We start from the raw sequence: 22,483 nt of genomic DNA, 5'->3' as shown, positions 1-22,483 counted from the left end.
GTCACAGACTCCCTGCCCCTCACCCTGTAAGCATGTTCTAGCCCCGCCTACTGCTTAAGTCACACACTCCCTGCCCCTCTCCCTGTAAGCATGTTCTAGCCCCGCCTACTGCTTAAGTCACAGCCTCCCTGCCCCTCCCCCTGTAAGCATGTTCTTGCCCCGCCTACTGCTTAAGTCACAGACTCTCTGCCCCTCCCCCTGTAAGCATGTTCTTGCCCCGCCTACTGCTTAAGTCACAGACTCTCTGCCCCTCCCCCTGTAAGCATGTTCTTGCCCCGCCTACTGCTTAAGTCACAGACTCTCTGCCCCTCCCCCTGTAAGCATGTTCTAGCCCCGCCTACTGCTTAAGTCACAGACTCCCTGCCCCTTCCCCTGTAAGCGTGTTCTAGCCCCGCCTACTGCTTAAGTCACAGACTCCCTGCCCCTCCCCCTGTAAGCATGTTCTATCCCTGCCCACTGCTTAAGTCACAGACTCCCTGCCCCTCCCCCTGTGAGCATGTTCTTGCCCCGCCTACTGCTTAAGTCACAGACTCCCTGCCCCTCCCCCTGTAAGCATGTTCTAGCCCCACCTACTGCTTAAGTCACAGACTCCCTGCCCCTCCCCCTGTAAGCATGTTCTAGCCCCACCCACTGATTAAGTCACAGCCTCCCTGCCCCTCCCCCTGTAAGCATGTTCTAGCCCCGCCTACTGCTTAAGTCACAGATTCCCTGCTCCTCCCCTGTAAGCATGTTCTAGCCCCGCCTACTGCTTTTCCTACAGATTCCCTGCTCCTCCCCTGTAAGCTGCCATAAGAGGGCTATGACCCACTGTGTATTTCATGCTATTGGGGTTGGGACAGGGGTTTTCTGACCACTAATAATTCATACCTGGTAAAACCGCTTACAAATGGCAATTTACATGCTAAATTAAACTTTGCACATTGCACTCACCCCATAAATCAGCCCTTTCATTTCCTATTCAATAAATCCCAGACTCGGTCTGACGGTCAAACACAAATTTATTTCAAATACCCGCACAAAAATATCAATTGGGTTTTATACTACAAAAGGTCCGGTCATGTTAACTTACTGGCCGCCATGAAATCTGATTGGACATATTACTTATTGCTGGTGTGTCGGGTCAGGGCCACTTTATGGGTCTTGCAGAAGGTCTGTGGCCCCAGATTGTTAAACCACATCTACCCCCAACAGCTGGGAGTTGTAGTTTAACAACAGATGAGTGGACATCCAACATATAGGAAACAATAAATGCTTTTTATGCATTTTTCCTGTGAGACCGGGGGCCCCCATGCAAATGCTATCTCTTTCCCACCATAACAACCAGACCCATTGGGTCCTTAGATGTGGGTATAATATTTGCCTATAGACAGTGGCCCCAGGGTGGGGCAGGGGCCCGGCCCTTATACAAACGTAAGGTGCTTGTCGGCCGGGACGTTGTATTTAGCTTTGTGCTCCTCAAAGAGCTTGGAGAGCTCCTCCATGTAGATCTTGTGCAGCCGCTCGATCTCCTCATTGGTGGGATTGGGATTCTCCATCACTTTGATTGGCTTCCCCACTGCAAAAGGTAAAGGCTCAGCGTCAGGTCCATGAATTACTCCCATTTTATTTATTTGTTTGTTTTATAATTTTTTAATTACTTCCCTTCTCCTTTTGACTCTTTCTAACTTTCAAATGGGGGTCACTGACCCTGGCAACCAAACAACTTTTGCTCTGTGAGGCTCCAGTTTCATTATTATTGTTACTTCTTATTACTTTCTATTTCTATCTACTTTCTATTCAGCCCCTCTCCTATTCATATATCAGTCTCTCATTCAAACCCCTCCCTGGTTTCTAAGGTAATTTAGACCCTAGCAACCAGATAACTGCTGAAATTCCAAACTAGAGAGTTGCGGAACAAAAAGTGAAATAAAAAAATAATTAAAAAGTCACAAATAATAAAAAATGACGACATTTAGGGGGGCCATTTACTAACTGTCGGGAGTCACAACTTTTTTGAGATTTACCATGCATCCAAATGGCTAAAAATCCGAATCCGAGTTGCGGAACAAAAAGTAAAATAATGAAAAAGTCACAAATAATAAAAAATGACGACATTTAGGGGGGCCATTTACTAACTGTCGGGAGTCTTTTTTCGAGATTTACCATGCATCCAAACGGCTAAAAATCCGAATCCAAGTTGCGGAACAAAAAGTAAAATAATTAAAAAGTCACAAATAATAAAAAATGACAACATTTAGGGGGCCATTTACTAACTGTCGGGAGTCGCAACTTTTTTGAGATTTACTATGCATCCAAACGGCTAAAAATCTGAATCCGAGTTGCGGAACAAAAAGTGAAATAATTAAAAAGTCACAAATAATAAAAAATGACGACATTTAGGGGGCCATTTACTAACTGTCGGGAGTCTTTTTCGAGATTTACTATACATCCAAATGGCTAAAAATCCGAATCCAAGTTGCGGAACAAAAAGTAAAATAATTAAAAAGTCACAAATAATAAAAAATGACGACATTTAGGGGGCCATTTACTAACTGTCGGGAGTCTTTTTCGAGATTTACTATACATCCAAATGGCTAAAAATCCGAATCCAAGTTGCGGAACAAAAAGTAAAATAATTAAAAAGTCACAAATAATAAAAAATGATGACATTTAGGGGGCCATTTACTAACTGTCGGGAGTCTTTTTTGAGATTTACTATGCATCCAAACGGCTAAAAATCTGAATCCGAGTTGCGGAACAAAAAGTGAAATAATTAAAAAGTCACAAATAATAAAAAATGACGACATTTAGGGGGCCATTTACTAACTGTCGGGAGTCTTTTTCGAGATTTACTATACATCCAAATGGCTAAAAATCCGAATCCAAGTTGCGGAACAAAAAGTAAAATAATTAAAAAGTCACAAATAATAAAAAATGACGACATTTAGGGGGCCATTTACTAACTGTCGGGAGTCTTTTTCGAGATTTACTATACATCCAAATGGCTAAAAATCCGAATCCAAGTTGCGGAACAAAAAGTAAAATAATTAAAAAGTCACAAATAATAAAAAATGATGACATTTAGGGGGCCATTTACTAACTGTCGGGAGTCTTTTTTGAGATTTACTATGCATCCAAACGGCTAAAAATCTGAATCCGAGTTGCGGAACAAAAAGTAAAATAATTAAAAAGTCACAAATAATAAAAAATGACGACATTTAGGGGACCATTTACTGTCGGGAGTCTTTTTCGAGATTTACTATACATCCAAACGGCTAAAAATCCGAATCAGACAATTCGCCGGCTAAAACTTGCCGAGATCATGTAGAAGAATGGCAGCTGTCCCTTCCCTTCCCTGAAAGATCCTTCTTTTGCCCCGAAACTTTAGAGATTTTGGATTTTGGACACTGGTTTTTGTGCCACAATTTTTTTGGCAACTTTTTCTTGCGTTGTCTTTTTCAGTCCGAATTTTGTCAGACATTCGTGGAAATGAGTTGGGTCATTTATTTATTATTTTTTCAAATAATAAAATGAGAAATGTTTATAACTTTGCCCCATAATCTCAAAAATTCTCTCTGCATCAAGTTAACTTCCCCTTTAAACACGTTTATGGCTAGCAATGTGGCTGCAACAATATGCTACTGTATTACTACAGCCATGTATCTCCTTGATGGAAGTAAGTGGGGTACTATTACCAGCAGATATATATTTATTGGCAATAAAGTCACGACAAAAAAAAAAACGCCCATTGACAGTTTTCCGAATTTTTCTGTGAAGCGAAACGGGACAGATTCCCTCATCGCTGCCCGAGACCACGTTGTATAGGAACAACCTGCCGCAGAGCACAGAATTGCCCCTTGGCTAATCCTGGCTTAGGGTACTGCAGTTAAAATGACTGCAACCGATAGGGTGTTCTTCTATAGCTAAGGTTTGCTTCCCCTTTAAAACTAGTAACCTCACAGGACAGCCGATTTCTTTCATCCCCTCAGTTGGCAAATGACCCACAAACGGATTCACCGTAGAGTTGTCCGCAAACAGACATTAGCCCGGGTGGCTAGCGCTATTAGTAACGTGCAATTGGCGAGTCAGCGGTTGTACAGGAAGGGGCACCGTGCCGCCCAATGATGTGCACTGAACTTCAGTCTCAAAGCGGATCATTTACCCATCTCTCTGAGCAGTATTTACCCTGACTACTGACAGATGGGCTTTTTTAGCTGCCTAATTGCTTCCTTAGAAGCTTTTCCTGGGTTTGGTGCTCATTAACTGGAACAATGCTTCCTAATTGTGGGTAAACACGGCGCTGTATACAGTGTGCCGCGCTGTCCTGGGCTATATATAGAGTGTGCCCCATCACGCGCAGATCACTCCTCCCGCACATTTGTGTTTATAGATGTATGTAGGAGCTGCCATATTGTTTCCCAGTAGAATATATATACCTTATGGGTTCAAGTATATTTCTAGGCCCCCTGTAGCCCTTCCGGCTATTCCTAAGTAACTCACAGCTCCAAGGCAAACTGGCACAAAACAGCTTTCCACATCGGAAAACAATGGCGGTGTTGTTGGACAACAGTCCCAACCAGGAAACTGTGGCCCATACTATCTATATCTATATCTATCTATCTATCTATCTATCTATCTATCTATCATCTATCTATCTATCATCTATCTATCTCCCATCTATCTATCTATCATCTATCTATCATCTATCTATCATCTATCTATCTATCTCCTATCTATCTATCATCTATCTATCTATCTATCTATCTCCCATCTATCTCCCATCTATCTATCTATCTATCTCCCATCTATCTCCCATCTATCTATCATCTATCTATCATCTATCTATCTCCCATCTATCTATCTATCTATCTATCTATCTATCTATCTATCTATCATCTATCTATCTATCGCCCATCTATCTATCTATCAATCATCTATCTATCTATCATCTATCTATCTATCTACCATCTATCTATCTATCTATCTATCTACCATCTATCCATCTATCTATCTATCATCTATCTATCTATCTATCATCTATCTATCTAGCTATCTATTATCTATCTATCATCATCTATCTATCTATCATCTATCTATCATCATTATCATCTATCTATCATCTATCTATCTATCTACCATCTATCTATCTATCATCTATCTATCTAGCTATCTATTATCTATCTATCTATCATCATCTAGCTAGCTAGCTATCTATTATATATCTATCTATTATCATCTATCTTTCATCTATCTTTCATCTATCTATCTATCATCTATCTATCTAGCTATCTATTATCTATCTATCTATCATCATCTAGCTAGCTAGCTATCTATTATATATCTATCTATTATCATCTATCTTTCATCTATCTATCTATCTATCTATCTATCTATCTATCTACCATCTATCTATCTATCATCTATCTATCTAGCTATCTATTATCTATCTATCTATCATCATCTAGCTAGCTAGCTATCTATTATATATCTATCTATTATCATCTATCTTTCATCTATCTTTCATCTATCTATCATCTATCTATCCATACATCCATCATCTGTCTATCTATCTATCTATCTATCTATTTATCTATCTATCTTTCATCTATCTATCATCTATCTATCTATCATCTATCTATCTATCTGTCTGTCTGTCTGTCTATCTATCTATCTATCATCTATCTGTCTGTCTGTCTATCTATCTATCTATCTATCTATCTATCTATCCATCATCTATCTATCTATCTATCTATCTATCTATCTATCTATCTATCTATCATCTATCTATCTATCTATCTATCTATCTATCCTTGTCCTCTCCATACACCACACTGGTTGCACCTTCTAGACACCACTTCTTGCTTTGTGCAGTCTCTTATACTTCTCCCTGACTTACTGACCTCTTTTTCATAGCAATTCCACTTTGTCCTGAATTCTACAACCTTTCTTCTCTCCACCCCATCTACTTGTTCCCATTCACACCCTTCTTCCTCTTCCTTTTTGGCAGGGATCCCCAACCAGCAGCTTAGGGGCAACTTGTTCACCAACCCCTTGGATGTTGCTCTCAGTGCCCCCATTTTTAAATTCCCAACTTGGTGGTAGTTGAATAAAAATAGGATTTCCTACCAAATAAAGCGCCCTGTAGGCTGATAGGGTGCATAGATAATATCCAATCACAGCCCTTATTTGGCTCCCCCATGAACTTTTATGGTGCTTGTGTTGCTCCCCAAGTCTTTTTACATTTGACTGTGGCTCACGAGTAAGAAAGGTTGGGGACCCCTCTCCCTCAGTTCCTTACTATAATTTCTTTCTTCTCTCCCTTTTTTCTAATCTTCCATCTCCACCATTCCTTCCTCGTTTTTCTTCATCTTCTCAAACCCTTCACAATCAATGCAACCTACCCACAGTAGCAATGGGCTTTCTGTAGGGGATCAGGCCAAAGCTGTACTGAAAGACGCCTCGGGCATGAAACAAGGGTAAGGCCACCCCCATGATCCCCTGCAGCTTCTCTTGGATTGTTCTTAGCCATGAACCTCTTGGGTTGTCCACCTGGTCAAAGAGTTCGTTTTCTCCAAAGGAAAATACTGGAACCAGTGAGGCTCTGAAGAGAACAAGAAAAAGCAATAGGTAAAAGTGTGTTCATACAGAGTTTGTAGAGACCTAATGAATAGTATGAATATGTAATAATATATATATATATATATATATATATATCTTATAAATAAAGTTCTTGGTCTGTCCCATGTTCTCTAAGACAGGGAAATGCCCTCCCACCATAGGAATTCAGACTCCACCAGTGGACACATTGACTTGGGATAAAGAGGATAAGGCTTGTTTGCTTTAATATCTGAATATCACTAATAATACAAACATACATAAATACCGGGGTCACCATGCTATATGTAAGACAAGGAAAGCCAATAGTACATTACCCATGTAGAATGGCTAATTTGATGAATCCTTTTCTGTTTTTAAGCAGAAGGGTGAAAGCACCAGGTCGGGCATTGAGAGACTCCGGGGCTCCTCCCACAGCGATGACAATTGCGTTACCCCCTGCCTTGTTCTTCAGTAGATAACTGGCACTGTCCTTATCTGATGGAATCAGACCTGAAAACAGATTGGGTTAAAAGGGTCAGTTCCCCTTTAAATTAACATCTAAGAGTAGAGAGTGCTATTCTAAGACAGTTTGCAATTGATTTTTGTGGATTTTTAATTATTTAGCTTTTTGCTCAGCAGCTATCTGGTTGCTAGGGCCTTGTTTGCCTTAGCAACCGGGCAGTGGGTTGAATGAGAGGCTGAAATAGGAATAGGGTAGGGCTGGAATAGAAAGATAAGCAATAAAAAGTAACAATAACATTGTAGCCTCCTAGAACAATAGTTTTTGTCTTCTGGGGTCACTGACCCCCATTTAAAAGCTGGAAATATGTAGGAAGGCAAATAATTACAAAAAAAATTATAGAAAATGAAAACCAGTTGAAAAGTTGCTAAAAATTGGCCATTCAATAAAATACTTTTTACGTTAACCTAAAGGTGAGCTACTTACCTCCGCCCATAATATAGTCTCGAAAAAATGGCGCCCGAAACCAAAGTGGCAACATCAGTAGATAGGGAGTAATTCCCGGGAAAAGCTTCTGAAATCCAGTGGCCTCGGTGCAGAAATTAGTAAACGCCCCGGCTACCAGCACGCCGTGGGGGTGAGACCCCAGCAAATAGTTCTGCTGGGGGTCTAAATCCACTGTTTTTACCAACTGCGAGGAGACAAAGAACACAAATATGATTGTGATTAAGATATTGCTGTTCTGATTGGGATCGTTAGTCGATCTCATTAGGAAACAGCGTTTGTCAGAGCAAAGCATTTTGTGGTTGTTCCACATTTCCGTTCGATGACTGTCACAGTGATGTCATAGTGATGTCATCATGTTGGTTTCATCAGTACCTCTACCTCTGATACACTCTGGCTGCACTTATTCATGCGTTAGAAACTTCTACTCCATACGTTCTCGATTACAGAACAGGGTCCAGCATTCATTGCCCTGCAGCCATGGAGACAGGGGCGTGCCTATAGAGGAAGAAGGCCCCACCCTCATTATCAAACACCTATCCATAATCAGTACACTTCATGCATTTTTCCATAATTTCGCGAATTTTCTGGCAAAGCAAAAGGGAACAGATTCACTCATTACTAATAACCATCAGCCTAGGATTGGATGAAAGAACGAGCCTCATAAATATAGAACCAATTTCAGGGAGAGGGAACAAATACCCTATTAATCCATTGGATAGTAAATATTAGTGTTGAGCGAATCTGTCCCGTTTTGCTGAAAAATTTGCAAAACTATGAAAAAATTTGTGAAACAGCGAAAAATTCGCAAAACGCAGTTTTATATGGCTTTTCGGTTCCTTCTAGTCTTTCTCACCCTACCCTTGATGGGTTTCCTTCTTGATGTCTGAAACATTCCATTAGCCCCATTGTGGACATAGCAATATCAGATAGAACAGAGGTCCAGAAACTCTAGCAATGCCAACCCTGGGGAACCTCAGTATGAAAGATATTTAGGGTGAAAATTGGGGAGAATTGCTATTTACTCTCCTAGTTACTCCTGAAAGCCCAGCTTGAAGGTCAGCAAGGGTGAAGATTGGGGGTGAAGGTGTATCTGAGGTCCATCAATGTATGACTAACCAAGATTTATCTATATTTGTACTCATTTTATGAGCTAAGGTGGGCCTTGATCTAAGGGCTGATCTTATAGGCGGGGCCTGGCCAGAAGCTTTATCTCCAAGTGAAAGTTGAAGAACCCTATAATGTATCAGTTTCAGAAGAATGTCATAAGTGCTAAACTGCACCAGTGATATATATATTGCCCCAGCAATATAATGGGTTGCTATGTGTAACTCTAATGGTGCATTTAAGTATCAGCGTTAGCAAATGAGCTACTCCAGGTTCCATATCAGCCTTGACCCAACTTATTCCGGCATGTTATTGGCTTTGCTCAGTTCTGTACCATGTACAGGGACAAATCTCCAAAGACCTCAAGTAACTCCTAGAGAGGTTCAGCTCCATGACCTAAGCTGGTTAAAGTCAAACTAGCAAAATAAATAACAGCTCACGGAATGTTGCTAATAAGTTACATATACAAAACAAAGAACGGAGACTCCTGGATAGCGCAGAACAGTCAGGCAACCGCTGTGAGTAGTCCCCGGCCACCAACAGATCTTACCTCTGTGGTAGTAATAAAATTGCCATTTATTACCCTAGTGAATGCTAGTAAGGTGTAATACTGCCTTTGACAGGAAGGGGTGCTATTTAGTACACAAGCACATAGGTAAGTGGGTGTGGCCAGGAGAAATGGTTGGCACTCAAGGATTAGCACTAGATATTGAGAGTGCTACATGCTTTGTTGGACTTTAGAAACCTTTAATGTAGTTTTAGAAGAACCTTCTGCATAGTGGCCCCAGTGTGATCACATGACATCAGGTCCCTCTGATTGGCCAGGTGACACTTGCACCCGTCTTCCAATGAGGGTCGACCCAACCCGTGTACTTCTGTCCAATGGAAGTCGTAGTTTGTACACAAAGTCCATTAGGTTTCTGCCAGGTTGGGCTAGGAAGTCCTAGTGGTCCAATTCCTGGTACATCAGCTTACTGGGCTTCTATTGTGTCTATTGTGGCTTCTAGGCAGCTCAATGAGGAGATCACTGTAGGTACTCTAGATGCCATCTGACCAGCAACTGGCAGATATGAGTTATGAGCAACTGGCAGATATGAGTTATGAGCAACTGGCAGATAGAGTTTGGGCATTCTGGGGACAGTTTTGGGACAGCAGTGAATCCTGAGGCTTTACTGGTTCATTCTGAAGATGCAGCTTCCAAGGTTCCTTTTTGATTGTGCATCTACAGTTTGGGGGGAGTCTCTAGGGGATTAGGCATTCAATAAAGGGGGGGTTCACCTTGAAGTTAACTTTTAGTGTGTTATACAGTGGAGGAAATAATTATTTGACCCCTCACTGATTTTGTAAGTTTGTCCAATGACAAAGAAATGAAAAGTCTCAGAACAGTATCATTTCAATGGTAGGTTTATTTTAACAGTGGCAGATAGCACATCAAAAGGAAAATCGAAAAGATAACTTTAAATAAAAGATAGCAACTGATTTGCATTTCATTGAGTGAAATAAGTTTTTGAACCCTCTAACAAAAAAAGACTTAATACTTAGTGGAAAAACCCTTGTTTGCAAGCACAGAGGCCAAACGTTTCTTGTAATTGATGAGCAAGTTTGCGCACATTTTAGGAGGAATGTTGGTCCCACTCCTCTTTGCAGATCATCTCTAAATCCCTAAGGTTTCTGTCTCTGTGCAACTCTGAGCTTGAGCTCCCTCCATAGGTTTTCTATTGGATTAAGGTCCGGAGACTGACTAGGCCACTCCATGACCTTAATGTGCTTCTTCTTGAGCCACTCCTTTGTTGCCTTTGCTGTATGTTTTGGGTCATTGTCGTGCTGGAACACCCATCCACGACCCATTTTCAGTTTCCTGGCAGAGGGAAGGAGGTTGTCGTTCAGGATTTCACGATACATGGCTCCGTCCATTTTCCCGTTAATGCGAATAAGTTGTCCTGTGCCCTTAGCAGAAAAACACCTCCAAAGCAAAATGTTTCCACCCACATGCTTGACGGTGGGGACGGTGTTTTGGGGGTCATAGGCAGCATTTTTCTTCCTCCAAACACAGCGAGTTGAGTTAATGCCAAAGAGCTCTATTTTGGTCTCATCAGACCACAGCACCTTCTCCCAGTCACTCACAGAATCATTCAGGTGTTCATTGGCAAACTTCAGACGGGCCTGCACATGTGCCTTCTTGAGCAGGGGGACCTTGCGAGCCCTGCAGGATTTTAATCCATTGCGGTGTAATGTGTTTCCAATGGTTTTCTTGGTGACTGTGGTCCCTGCTAATTTGAGGTCATTAACTAACTCCTCCCGTGTAGTTCTAGGATGCTTTTTCACCTTTCTCAGAATCATTGACACCCCACGAGGTGAGATCTTGCGTGGAGCCCCAGAGCGAGGTCGATTGATGGTCATTTTGTGCTCCTTCCATTTTCGAACAATCGCACCAACAGTTGTCACCTTCTCTCCCAGCTTCTTGCTAATGGTTTTGTAGCCCATTCCAGCCTTGTGCAGGTCTACAATTTTGTCTCTGACATCCTTGGACAGCTCTTTGGTCTTTCCCATGTTGGAGAGTTTGGAGTCTGCTTGATTGATTGATTCTGTGGACAGGTGTCTTTTATACAGGTGACTAGTTAAGACAGGTGTCCTTAATGAGGTTGACTAATTGAGTAGAAGTGTCTAACCACTCTGTGGGAGCCAGAACTCTTAATGGTTGGTAGGGGTTCAAAAACTTATTTCACTCAATGAAATGCAAATCAGTTGCTATCTTTTATTTAAAGTTATTTTTTCGATTTTCCTTTTGATGTGCTATCTGCCACTGTTAAACCTACCATTGAAATGATACTGTTCTGAGACTTTTCATTTCTTTGTCATTGGACAAACTTACAAAATCAGTGAGGGGTCAAATAATTATTTCCTCCACTGTAGAATGGCCTATTCCTAGCAACTTTTCAATTAGTCTTTATTATTTATTTGTTATAGTTTTTGAATTATTTCCCTTCTTCTTCTGACTCTTTGCAGCTTTCAAATGGGGGTCACTGACCCCGGCAGCCAAACCCTATTGCTCTGTGAGGCTCCAGTTTTGTTGTTACTGTTACTTTTTATTCCTTATCTTTCTATTCAGCCCCTCCCCTATTCATATACCAGTCTCTCATCCAAACTACTCCCTGGTTGCTAAGGTAACTAGCAATCCTAGCAATGAGCTCAGAATGGAAACACGTGCCTTCTTGCCTTGGGTCAGCTAATGGGAAATGAAACTTGTGAGCCCTTGAATGAAAGGAATTGCCACACTGACCCTGCTGGTAAATACCAACTAGTTAGTTGCCCAGATCTAATGATATCAAGTGGAAGGGCAGCGGCATTGGCTAAGTTTCCCCCCTGAAGCAGCTCAAACTCTAGATCATCATTGTCACATCATTGTCACATCATTGTCACATCATTGTCACATCATTGTCACATCATTGTCACATCGCCTCTTACATAAACTTTGTAGAATATTTCCTCTTTATCCTAATGACTGCGTGATGCATCATTACATTGATTTCATAGTTGACTGAAAACTTGTATTTGGTAATAAAAGAATCAGTGTGAGATACCAGTCTCCTGACTGCACAACCAGATCAGTTTTACAGAGCCCCAATTGTAACAGAGCCCCCCATTGTAAGCAGCAGTCCTGCCCTGCTTTATGGCTGAGATTCTAGCTATCTGTATAACAGAGCATTCTGTCACAGTGGCACAGATCCTATCTGATCCCCCCCCCATTGTAAGCAGCAGTCCTGCCCTGCTTTATGGCTGAGATTCTAGCTATCTGTATAACAGAGCATTCTGTCACAGTGGCACAGATCCTATCTGATCCCCCCATTGTAAGCAGCAGTCCTGCCCTGCTTTATGGCTGAGATTCTAGCTATCTGTATAACAGAGCATTCTGTCACAGTGGCACAGATCCTATCTGATCCCCCCATTGTAAGCAGCAGTCCTGCCCTGCTTTATGGCTGAGATTCTAGCTATCTGTATAACAGAGCATTCTGTCACAGTGGCACAGATCCTATCTGATCCCCCCATTGTAAGCAGCAGTCCTGCCCTGCTTTATGGCTGAGATTCTAGCTATCTGTATAACAGAGCATTCTGTCACAGTGGCACAGATCCTATCTGATCCCCCCCATTGTAAGCAGCAGTCCTGCCCTGCTTTATGGCTGAGATTCTAGCTATCTGTATAACAGAGCATTCTGTCACAGTGGCACAGATCCTATCTGATCCCCCCATTGTAAGCAGCAGTCCTGCCCTGCTTTATGGCTGAGATTCTAGCTATCTGTATAACAGAGCATTCTGTCACAGTGGCACAGATCCTATCTGATCCCCCCATTGTAAGCAGCAGTCCTGCCCTGCTTTATGGCTGAGATTCTAGCTATCTGTATAACAGAGCATTCTGTCACAGTGGCACAGATCCTATCTGATCCCCCCCCCATTGTAAGCAGCAGTCCTGCCCTGCTTTATGGCTGAGATTCTAGCTATCTGTATAACAGATAAAGATGGAGAATGGAACTGCTTGATTTGGTTCTAAAGAGATTTGTCATAAAAGTCAAATATTAATCTGCTCAAAGTCAGTTTTCTACAATGCGTTCAGCAGAAAAACATGTTTATTTTGATTTTTTTAGGTAAAATCGGTTCAAGGTTACAAATGCAGAAACACAAGAGGAAATGATTAACGGATACGGGGAGGTTTCTCCGATTCCCTGATACAGTGGCTGAACGTGCAGGAGGAACGCAGATAGGAATTGCTGATCCCCCTTCTGCTGGCCCAATGGTATTTACTGTTAGTTCTACCCTCCCCGCTCTCCCCTATCTGTTAGATAGAGTTTATTGCTCTGCTCAGGTATTTTGAAGGGAAGATATATGGTTCCAATGGGAATCTAGGAATGTATAGGGATTGTCCATAGATAAGAGTCAGGATAGGAATTACAGTAATTCAATAAAGACCATGGGATCCATTTTCCAAAGGTAAAGTCATCAACTGCCCCATATGCCCAAGTACAGCCCTTGGTTTATACATTACTTGCCCCTGAATATGAAACATTATTTTTTTTAAACTGACCAACTGCATAGCATTGCAGGGGACTTATAGGCAGACAGTCTCTCATGTAAACTAGCCCCTGGTTGCTAAGGTAACTTGGACCCTAACAACCAAATAGCTGCTGAAACTCCAAACTGGAGAGCTGCTGAACTGAAAATGAAGTAACTAGAAAACTACAAATAATAAAAAATGAAGACCAATTGCAAATTGTCCCAGAATATCACTTTCTACATAATACTGAAAGTTAACTCAAAGGTGAACAAATGAAAAGACACATATATGTCAAAGTGTAGCTTATTTGCCCTTTACGCTTTTCATCTGAAGCATTTGGTCTTAATGTGGAGGCAGATGATGCAGGGTTTTGGCAATAGCAGCCCATTATTTCCAGGGGCAGGGGTCTGTTTATACAGATATTACATAATAATTGGCATCATAATGAGCTTATTTGTTCCCAAACCTCAGCTTTAAAAACATCAGAGCCCTAATGTGTTTCAGGATCTACCACATTGAAATGTTTTTGTATGAGAGAATCCTATAAAATATCATTCACAAGTGGCATGGATAAATATACAAAGATGTACTTTGAAATGGGGCTTATTACAGCATTCCCTGTATAACTCAGCCTGCAGCCTTGTGCCTTTATATGGGGGGCACAGAACCCCTCAGTGACTGCTAATATCCTTATCATTTACAGTAGGGGGTACATTATCCCTTATAATACATGAGTGATACTCAGAGTTCCCTGTATAACTCAGCCTGCAGCCTTGTGCCTTTATATGGGCACAGAACCCCTCAGTGACTGCTAATATCCTTATCATTTACAGTAGGGGGTACATTATCCCTTATAATACATGAGTGATACTCAGAGTTCCCTGTATAACTCAGCCTGCAGCCTTGTGCCTTTATATGGGCACAGAACCCCTCAGTGACTGCTAATATCCTTATCATTTACAGTAGGGGGTACATTATCCCTTATAATACATGAGTGATACTCAGAGTTCCCTGTATAACTCAGCCTGCAGCCTTGTGCCTTTATATGGGCACAGAACCCCTCAGTGACTGCTAATATCCTTATCATTTACAGTAGGGGGTACATTATCCCTTATAATACATGAGTGATACTCAGAGTTCCCTGTATAACTCAGCCTGTAGCCTTGTGCCTTTATATGGGCACAGAACCCCTCAGTGACTGCTAATATCCTTATCATTTACAGTAGGGGGTACATTATCCCTTATAATACATGAGTGATACTCAGAGTTCCCTGTATAACTCAGCCTGCAGCCTTGTGCCTTTATATGGGCACAGAACCCCTCAGTGACTGCTAAAATCCTTATCATTTACAGTAGGGGGTACATTATCCCTTATAATACATGAGTGATACTCAGAGTTCCCTGTATAACTCAGCCTGCAGCCTTGTGCCTTTATATGGGCACAGAACCCCTCAGTGACTGCTAATATCCTTATCATTTACAGTAGGGGGTACATTATCCCTTATAATACATGAGTGATACTCAGAGTTCCCTGTATAACTCAGCCTGCAGCCTTGTGCCTTTATATGGGCACAGAACCCCTCAGTGACTGCTAATATCCTTATCATTTACAGTAGGGGGTACATTATCCCTTATAATACATGAGTGATACTCAGAGTTCCCTGTATAACTCAGCCTGCAGCCTTGTGCCTTTATATGGGCACAGAACCCCTCAGTGACTGCTAATATCCTTATCATTTACAGTAGGGGGTACATTATCCCTTATAATACATGAGTGATACTCAGAGTTCCCTGTATAACTCAGCCTGCAGCCTTGTGCCTTTATATGGGCACAGAACCCCTCAGTGACTGCTAAAATCCTTATCATTTACAGTAGGGGGTACATTATCCCTTATAATACATGAGTGATACTCAGAGTTCCCTGTATAACTCAGCCTGCAGCCTTGTGCCTTTATATGGGCACAGAACCCCTCAGTGACTGCTAATATCCTTATCATTTACAGTAGGGGGTACAGTATCCCTTATAATACATGAGTGATACTCAGAGTTCCCTGTATAACTCAGCCTGCAGCCTTGTGCCTTTATATGGGGGGCACAGAACCCCTCAGTGACTGCTAATATCCTTATCATTTACAGTAGGGGGTACATTATCCCTTATATGAACAGGAGAGGGACTGAATGGGAAAAAGTTACAAAATAATAATAAAACTGGAGCCTCACAGAGCAATAGTTTTTGGCTGCCGGGGTCAGTGACCCCTATTTGGAAGCTGGAAAGAGTTTGAAGAAGTTGACAAATAATTAAAAAACTATTAGAAATAAATAATGAAGACCAGTTGAAACGTTGCTTAGAATTGCTTATTCTATAACAAACTAAAAGTTAAATTAAAGTGAACCACACCCCTCAATGATTTCTGTTGAAGTTTTTGAATGTGAGGCAACATCGCCACCTGCTGGTCATTGTGGCTTTAAAATGATTATATTAGAATATGAAAACCTTGTGATGTTGCTCTGCTTAGAAATAATCAGAAAAACATCACAGGACTCTTCCCTGCTCACTAACATTATTTTTAGCACAGTAACATCACAACTATTTGTTTGGTCACTTTAGATGCCCAAAGTGACCAGCAGATGGCGCTGTTGTTTCAAATTCATTGGATCAGCAGCTGCTACAGGAGTTGGGCATTTACACTTCCTTTAACAGGGAGAATAATAAATGATCCTGCTGTAATGTCCTGTTATTGGACTTTTTAGGATTGAAATCCTAATGGAGACACTAATGGGGGTCATTTATAAACACTTGCACCTTGGCAGTCACCCATGGATACCAATCAGATGATTGCTTTCAGTGTTCAACCTGCAGATGGCTGAAAAAAGCTATTCACTGATTGGCTGCTATGAGTTACTGCCCAGGTGCAAATTTGCCCAGTATTTATAAATGAGCCCCAATGAGTCCTATGGACACGTGTGGATTCGGCTGAATCTTTTACCAAATATTTAGGGTTTGGCCAAACCCAAATATAGTGGATTTGGTGCATCTTTAATTTAAACTGCCAATTCGAGTCCTTTAGACCAGCATGTCTGCCTATGTATGGGGCCCCTGAAGGCCCAGCCCAACCAATATCTGAGCAAAAACTGGCAGGTTTGATTTTGTTTTAGTTGGATCCCTCTGTGTACGTAAAGGGGAACTAAACCCTACCCACGTGTTATTCTGTAGTCAGTGGACTACAATTCCCAGCATGCCATGCGTTAAAGCATGCTGGGTGCTCCCTCCAGGCAGGTGTTAATTCCAGCATAATGACATGGGGGTGCAACAGATAGTGGGGGGGGGGGGATACGGGTATTTGTTCTGACAACAGGTACCGCTGGGAATGGCACATTTCTGAGCTTATGCTTTTGCCATTGCCCTTGTCACTAAATAAGGCAACACCTCCCTCTGGTGGCCAAATGGCAGTAGTGCCCTGCTACAGGATAAACGGAGTATGTGATGCACCCAGAATCCTGTCTATATTGCACTGTGTCAGATGCAACTCTAATTTATAGCTCTTGGGAGCAAATGGAGCATTTGGGATTCAGAAACAAAGCACCAGTCTCAGTCTGACAGTTTTGTTTCCCTTAAGTTCCACCAGGGGGGTTCACCTGTAAATTAAATTTTAGTATGTTATAGAATGAGCAGTTCTTAGCAACTTTCCAATTGGTCTTCATTATTTATTTATTTTTATAGTTTTTTAATTATTTTCTTTCTTCATCAACTCTTTCCAGCTTTTAAATGGGGGTCACTGACCCCGGCAACCAAAAACCTATTGCTCTGTCAGGCTGCAGTTTTATTGTTATTGTTACTTTTTTTACCTTCGTATTCAGGCCCTCTTCTATCATATTCCTGTCTCGTGCAAATCAGTGTCTGGTTGCTGTGGTAACCTGGACCCTAGCAACCAAATAGCTGCTGAAATTCCAAACTGGAGAGCTGCTACATTTAAAGCTAAATATTTCAAAAACCACACATAATAAAAAATGAAGACCAATTGCAAATTGTCTTAGAATATCACTCTCTACATTCCCAGTAGGCAGTGCCAGGAGTTGGGTCACTCCGCTCCAATCAGAGTATATTCAAATGTGATTGTATATTAAAAGGGTTGGTTACAGTGTGAATATGCTTAGAGCCACCAGATGGCGCTGTGCAGCGGAACGATTTCAGCTCAATGGGTCGCATTTCTTATGCATTTCACCTTTATACAGAATGGCCAATTCTAAGCAACTTTTCAATTGGTCTTCATTATTTATTTGTTATAGCTTCTGAATTATTTGCCTTCTTTTGACTTCTTTTGCAGCTTTCAAATGGGGGTCACTGACCCCGGCAGCCAAACCCTATTGCTCTGTGAGGCTCCAGTTTTATTGTTAGTGTTACTTTTTATAACTTATTTTTCTATTCAGCCCCCTTTCCTATTCATATACCAGTTTCTCTTTCAAACCACTCCCTGGTTACTAAGGTAAATTGGACCCTAGCAACCAGATAACGGCAGAAATTCCAAACTGGAGAGCGGAACAAAACTTAAAAAAAAAACACTAATAAAAAATAAAGACCAATTGCAAATATTACTCTCTACATCATACTAAACGCTAGCTCAAAGGTGAACAACCCCTTTAATGATTAGCCTGGGTGCATATAATAAACTGCTAGAAGAGACTGTTTCATCAGTCAGTTGAGCAACCATTGTGCTTTTTTTAGCGCCATCAATGCCATTGAGCCCCAATTGCCCTTTCACCCGTCAGTCATCATTATTTATATGCCTGGGTTGGTTGGCAGGTATATAAGGAATGGGGAGGGGCAGAGAGCCAACTATTTGTCACTATTATACACTTATATGAATGATATAATCCCTGTGATTACGATCATTTCCACTATTGTTATAATTACAGTGTAGTTGCCCCCAGTTTACCTCCCAGTCAACCCCCCCTGGTCCCTAGAGCTCCCCCATAATCATAATCTCTACCCAAATAACAAGGGACTTTCCCACTGTTACTTGCCACCCTATTTTTTTGGGGGGGTGCGGGCGTCTATCCGGCCGTCATGTTTGCCATATAATTATTGCTTCATAGAAACTGTGCCCCGTGGGAACAACAAAAAGCAAATCAACCAGTAATCGCCATTAATATACCGACATGCAATAGGATTGGCTGTAAGTGTATTATGAGGAATACGGAACAGCCAATCAGGAGACAGCTGAGGGGCAGGAATGGGAAATCTATTTGTATTACTGTTGGGTTCAGATCCAATCAGATTGGTGCCGAGTATCAGAACCTGAGAATCAGAGGAAAGTTGGGCTGGTGATAATAAAGTGATAATGGTATAAATATTATATGTTAGTGAAGCTGGGGGTCTGTATGTGGGTCTCTAGTTGGTACTGACCCATCAGAACAGGATCTACACAGGATCTGTAGCATTTGTGGCCCAGTCTGAGTTCTGTGAGTAAGTGAGTGAGTGAATGTGCCTATGATTGGCCAGTGTGTAGCACACTGGCCAATCACAGGCACAGTCACTCACTCACTCACAGAACCCAGACTGGGCCACAAATCCTGCCCTTGTACCTTTAAGCGTTGGAGCCAGAGTCGGACAAGATAAGGAAAGGGCAAGTCAGCAAGTGAAGGAGTTCACAGGTCGGAAAAATGCCATTCGCTAAGATATGGCCCCGATCCCAATGTTTCTGTTCCAAGATTTAACCCACGTGCGCCCAATGTATTGGCCAGACTGGATTGTATGGGGCAGATGTGGGGCACAGGGCTGCAGTAGTTATTTACCTCGAGCGGGAAGGGGGGGTGTCTAACATAGTAGCTCCCACAGTGAGTTGGGGTTTACTTGTCCTTTAATATTCTTCATCAAACCACCAGCCTCACTGGTGCCAGCATGTAGTCAGGGCCACTTTTAATGTTGGTCGGGCTTTGGACAACTTTGGGCAACCCATTATTTATATAAATCAAGGTCTGTCCAATCCAAACCTTGCTAAAGAACATTCCCAGAACCAGCCAATGGTTGGGAGAAGGGCCACAGGATGGGCGGCAATATTTATTTCTGCCTGCTCAGACAGGGGTGAACCCATAATAATCCCCAAAATTGACTTTTATGTCACCAACGTTTTGGGGTTTCCCCCATAATGTGGGAGTTTCTATTCATTTGTACTCACAGTAATTGGGAAATAATCCCTCATGTACCTCCAAACCGCATGTGTTCGCAGCCGTTGGCTCCTCCTCCCGCCTTTGCTCGGGGTGTCCCAGTCCAGGAACCACCAGACTCCATACGCGACACTGATGATCCAAAAGCGGGTGAAGAGGAGGACGAAGAAGAGGATGATGCAGGTCTGGGCTATAAGAGACCAGGAAGAGAGTGAGAGGGTAGTGGGGCCTGGGGGGGTGATAGGGGCCTTAGATTGTAAGCTCACTGGGGCAGGGACTGATGGGAATGTGATAGGGACCTTAGATTGTAAGCTCACTGGGGCAGGGACTGATGGGAATGGGATAGGGACCTTAGATTGTAAACTCACTGGGGCAGGGACTGATGGGAATGTGATAGGGGCCTTAGATTGTAAGCTCACTGGGGCAGGGACTGATGGGAATGTGATAGGGGCCTTAGATTGTAAGCTCACTGGGGCAGGGACTGATGGGAATGGGATAGGGACCTTAGATTGTAAGTTCCACTGGGGCAGGGACTGATGGGAATGTGATAGGGACCTTAGATTGTAAGCTCACTGGGGCAGGGACTGATGGGAATGTGATAGGGACCTTAGATTGTAAGCTCACTGGGGCAGGGACTGATGGGAATGTGATAGGGGCCTTAGATTGTAAGCTCACTGGGGCAGGGACTGATGGGAATGGGATAGGGACCTTAGATTGTAAGCTCACTGGGGCAGGGACTGATGGGAATGGGATAGGGACCTTAGATTGTAAGCTCACTGGGGCAGGGACTGATGGGAATGTGATAGGGACCTTAGATTGTAAGCTCACTGGGGCAGGGACTGATGGGAATGTGATAGGGACCTTAGATTGTAAGCTCACTGGGGCAGGGACTGATGGGAATGTGATAGGGACCTTAGATTGTAAGCTCACTGGGGCAGGGGCTGATGGGAATGATGAATAATCACTGTAATGCTTGTTAAGGGTAGTAATAATAATACTCGTTGGCACCCAGTGAAAAGGAAGATGGCAACACATACAACACCATTATCTTTGTTCTAATGGGGGGCAAAGGCCACCTTTGAAGCTTGGGCACTACATTGAATTGGATCAACTTCTCACCCTGGGATCACTTTTTGCCCCCATGTTTGTCCAGTTATAAAGTGATTATCGGCATTGCACAATCTTGGCTCATCGGGTGATTTATAAATAAACATCAATGAGATTTTAATTGGGGTTTTATTGGCCCCTATTCCATCTTAAGAAATGGCACCGGCAGATTAGGAAATTAGCCTCTCCCCTTCTGGCCTTCAGGCTGGGCCCCCTTAGCCCATAACAAGGTTACAGATATATAGAAACATTGGGGTAACAGTCACCCCGCTATAGTTCCAGGGGTACCCAGGGCACAAATAAGCACTCACCCCAAATCCCCCCCTAACTGGCCTTCAGGCTGGGCCCCCTTAGCCCATAACAAGGTTACAGATATATAGAAACATTGGGGTAACAGTCACCCCGCTATAGTTCCAGGGGTACCCAGGGCACAAATAAGCACTCACCCCAAATCCCCCCCTAACTGGCCTTCAGGCTGGGCCCCCTTAGCCCATAACAAGGTTACAGATATATAGAAACATTGGGGTAACAGTCACCCTGCTATAGTTCCAGGGGTACCCAGGGCACAAATAAGCACTCACCCCAAATCCCCCCCTAACTGGCCTTCAGGCTGGGCCCCCTTAGCCCATAACAAGGTTACAGATATATAGAAACATTGGGGTAACAGTCACCCTGCTATAGTTCCAGGGGTACCCAGGGCACAAATAAGCACTCACCCCAAATCCCCCCCTAACTGGCCTTCAGGCTGGGCCCCCTTAGCCCATAACAAGGTTACAGATACATAGAAACATTGGGGTAACAGTCACCCCGCTATAGTTCCAGGGGTACCCAGGGCACAAATAAGCACTCACCCCACATCACCCCCTATCAGTGATCCTTTACTTGGACCCCCTCTATAAGGGGCAGAAGCCACACCATTTGGGGGAGCCCTGGGCCAGTTGATGCTGCACACGTAGGAGCTGCCATACTAACTATGCAGCAGACTCCAGTCAGACTATGAATCCCAGTAATTAAATAACAATTACAGGACAGAATACCATTTAGACTGGGCCCAAGCAATAACTTTTAAGTTAAACTTAAACATAAAGACCCCCCCTATAAACATTGATATATATATATAACAGGCCAGTGTATTGGGCCTGGGAGTTGGAGCGGTGCCGGCAGCGCAGGAGGTTACTGGGCCTTTATTGCAGAACCAAATGGTCCCAGAATGAGAGTTTGGGTTCTTACCGAGGGCGAGGAAGGAATAGACCCACTGTAGCACGGCCGCCGTCTGTAGGCGCCTCTCTAGGGGAAGGTTGCGGGGAGCGAATTGGACCTTCATGGTTTGCTGTGCGGCTGAGCTTTATACAGGGAGAGACTGACGGACTCAGCGCTGGGTCTGGGGTCCAAAGTCTCCCTGTTACTGCGACTGACAAGCAGAGAGTAGTGCAGCCGGGTAACTCCAGGCACAACGTGCTGTATAAACAAGCGGCTGATAAATGTTACTTATCATAGAACTGTATGCGAGGCTGTCT

The 22,483-nt window shown here is 42.8% G+C and overlaps 1 protein-coding gene across 1 annotated transcript; it reads right to left on the bottom strand.

The window, feature by feature from the left end:
• Positions 1-980: 980 nt before the first annotated feature.
• On the bottom strand, positions 981-22,390 carry mogat2.2 (monoacylglycerol O-acyltransferase 2, gene 2). Its single transcript, XM_002941166.4, has 6 exons — positions 22,197-22,390; positions 19,871-20,049; positions 7,523-7,727; positions 6,912-7,086; positions 6,381-6,580; positions 981-1,555 (listed from the first exon to the last, which is right to left on the bottom strand). The coding sequence occupies exons 1-6, from the start codon at positions 22,288-22,290 to the stop codon at positions 1,401-1,403; spliced, it is 1,008 nt and encodes a 335-aa protein (XP_002941212.2). The 5' UTR covers positions 22,291-22,390; the 3' UTR covers positions 981-1,400.
• Positions 22,391-22,483: the final 93 nt, after the last annotated feature.

This window comes from Xenopus tropicalis, chromosome 2 (assembly GCF_000004195.4).
Source record: "Xenopus tropicalis strain Nigerian chromosome 2, UCB_Xtro_10.0, whole genome shotgun sequence".
Lineage (NCBI taxonomy): Eukaryota > Metazoa > Chordata > Amphibia > Anura > Pipidae > Xenopus > Xenopus tropicalis.
Note: the sequence above shows the minus strand (reverse complement) of the source record. Positions and strands in the feature narration are given on the sequence as shown.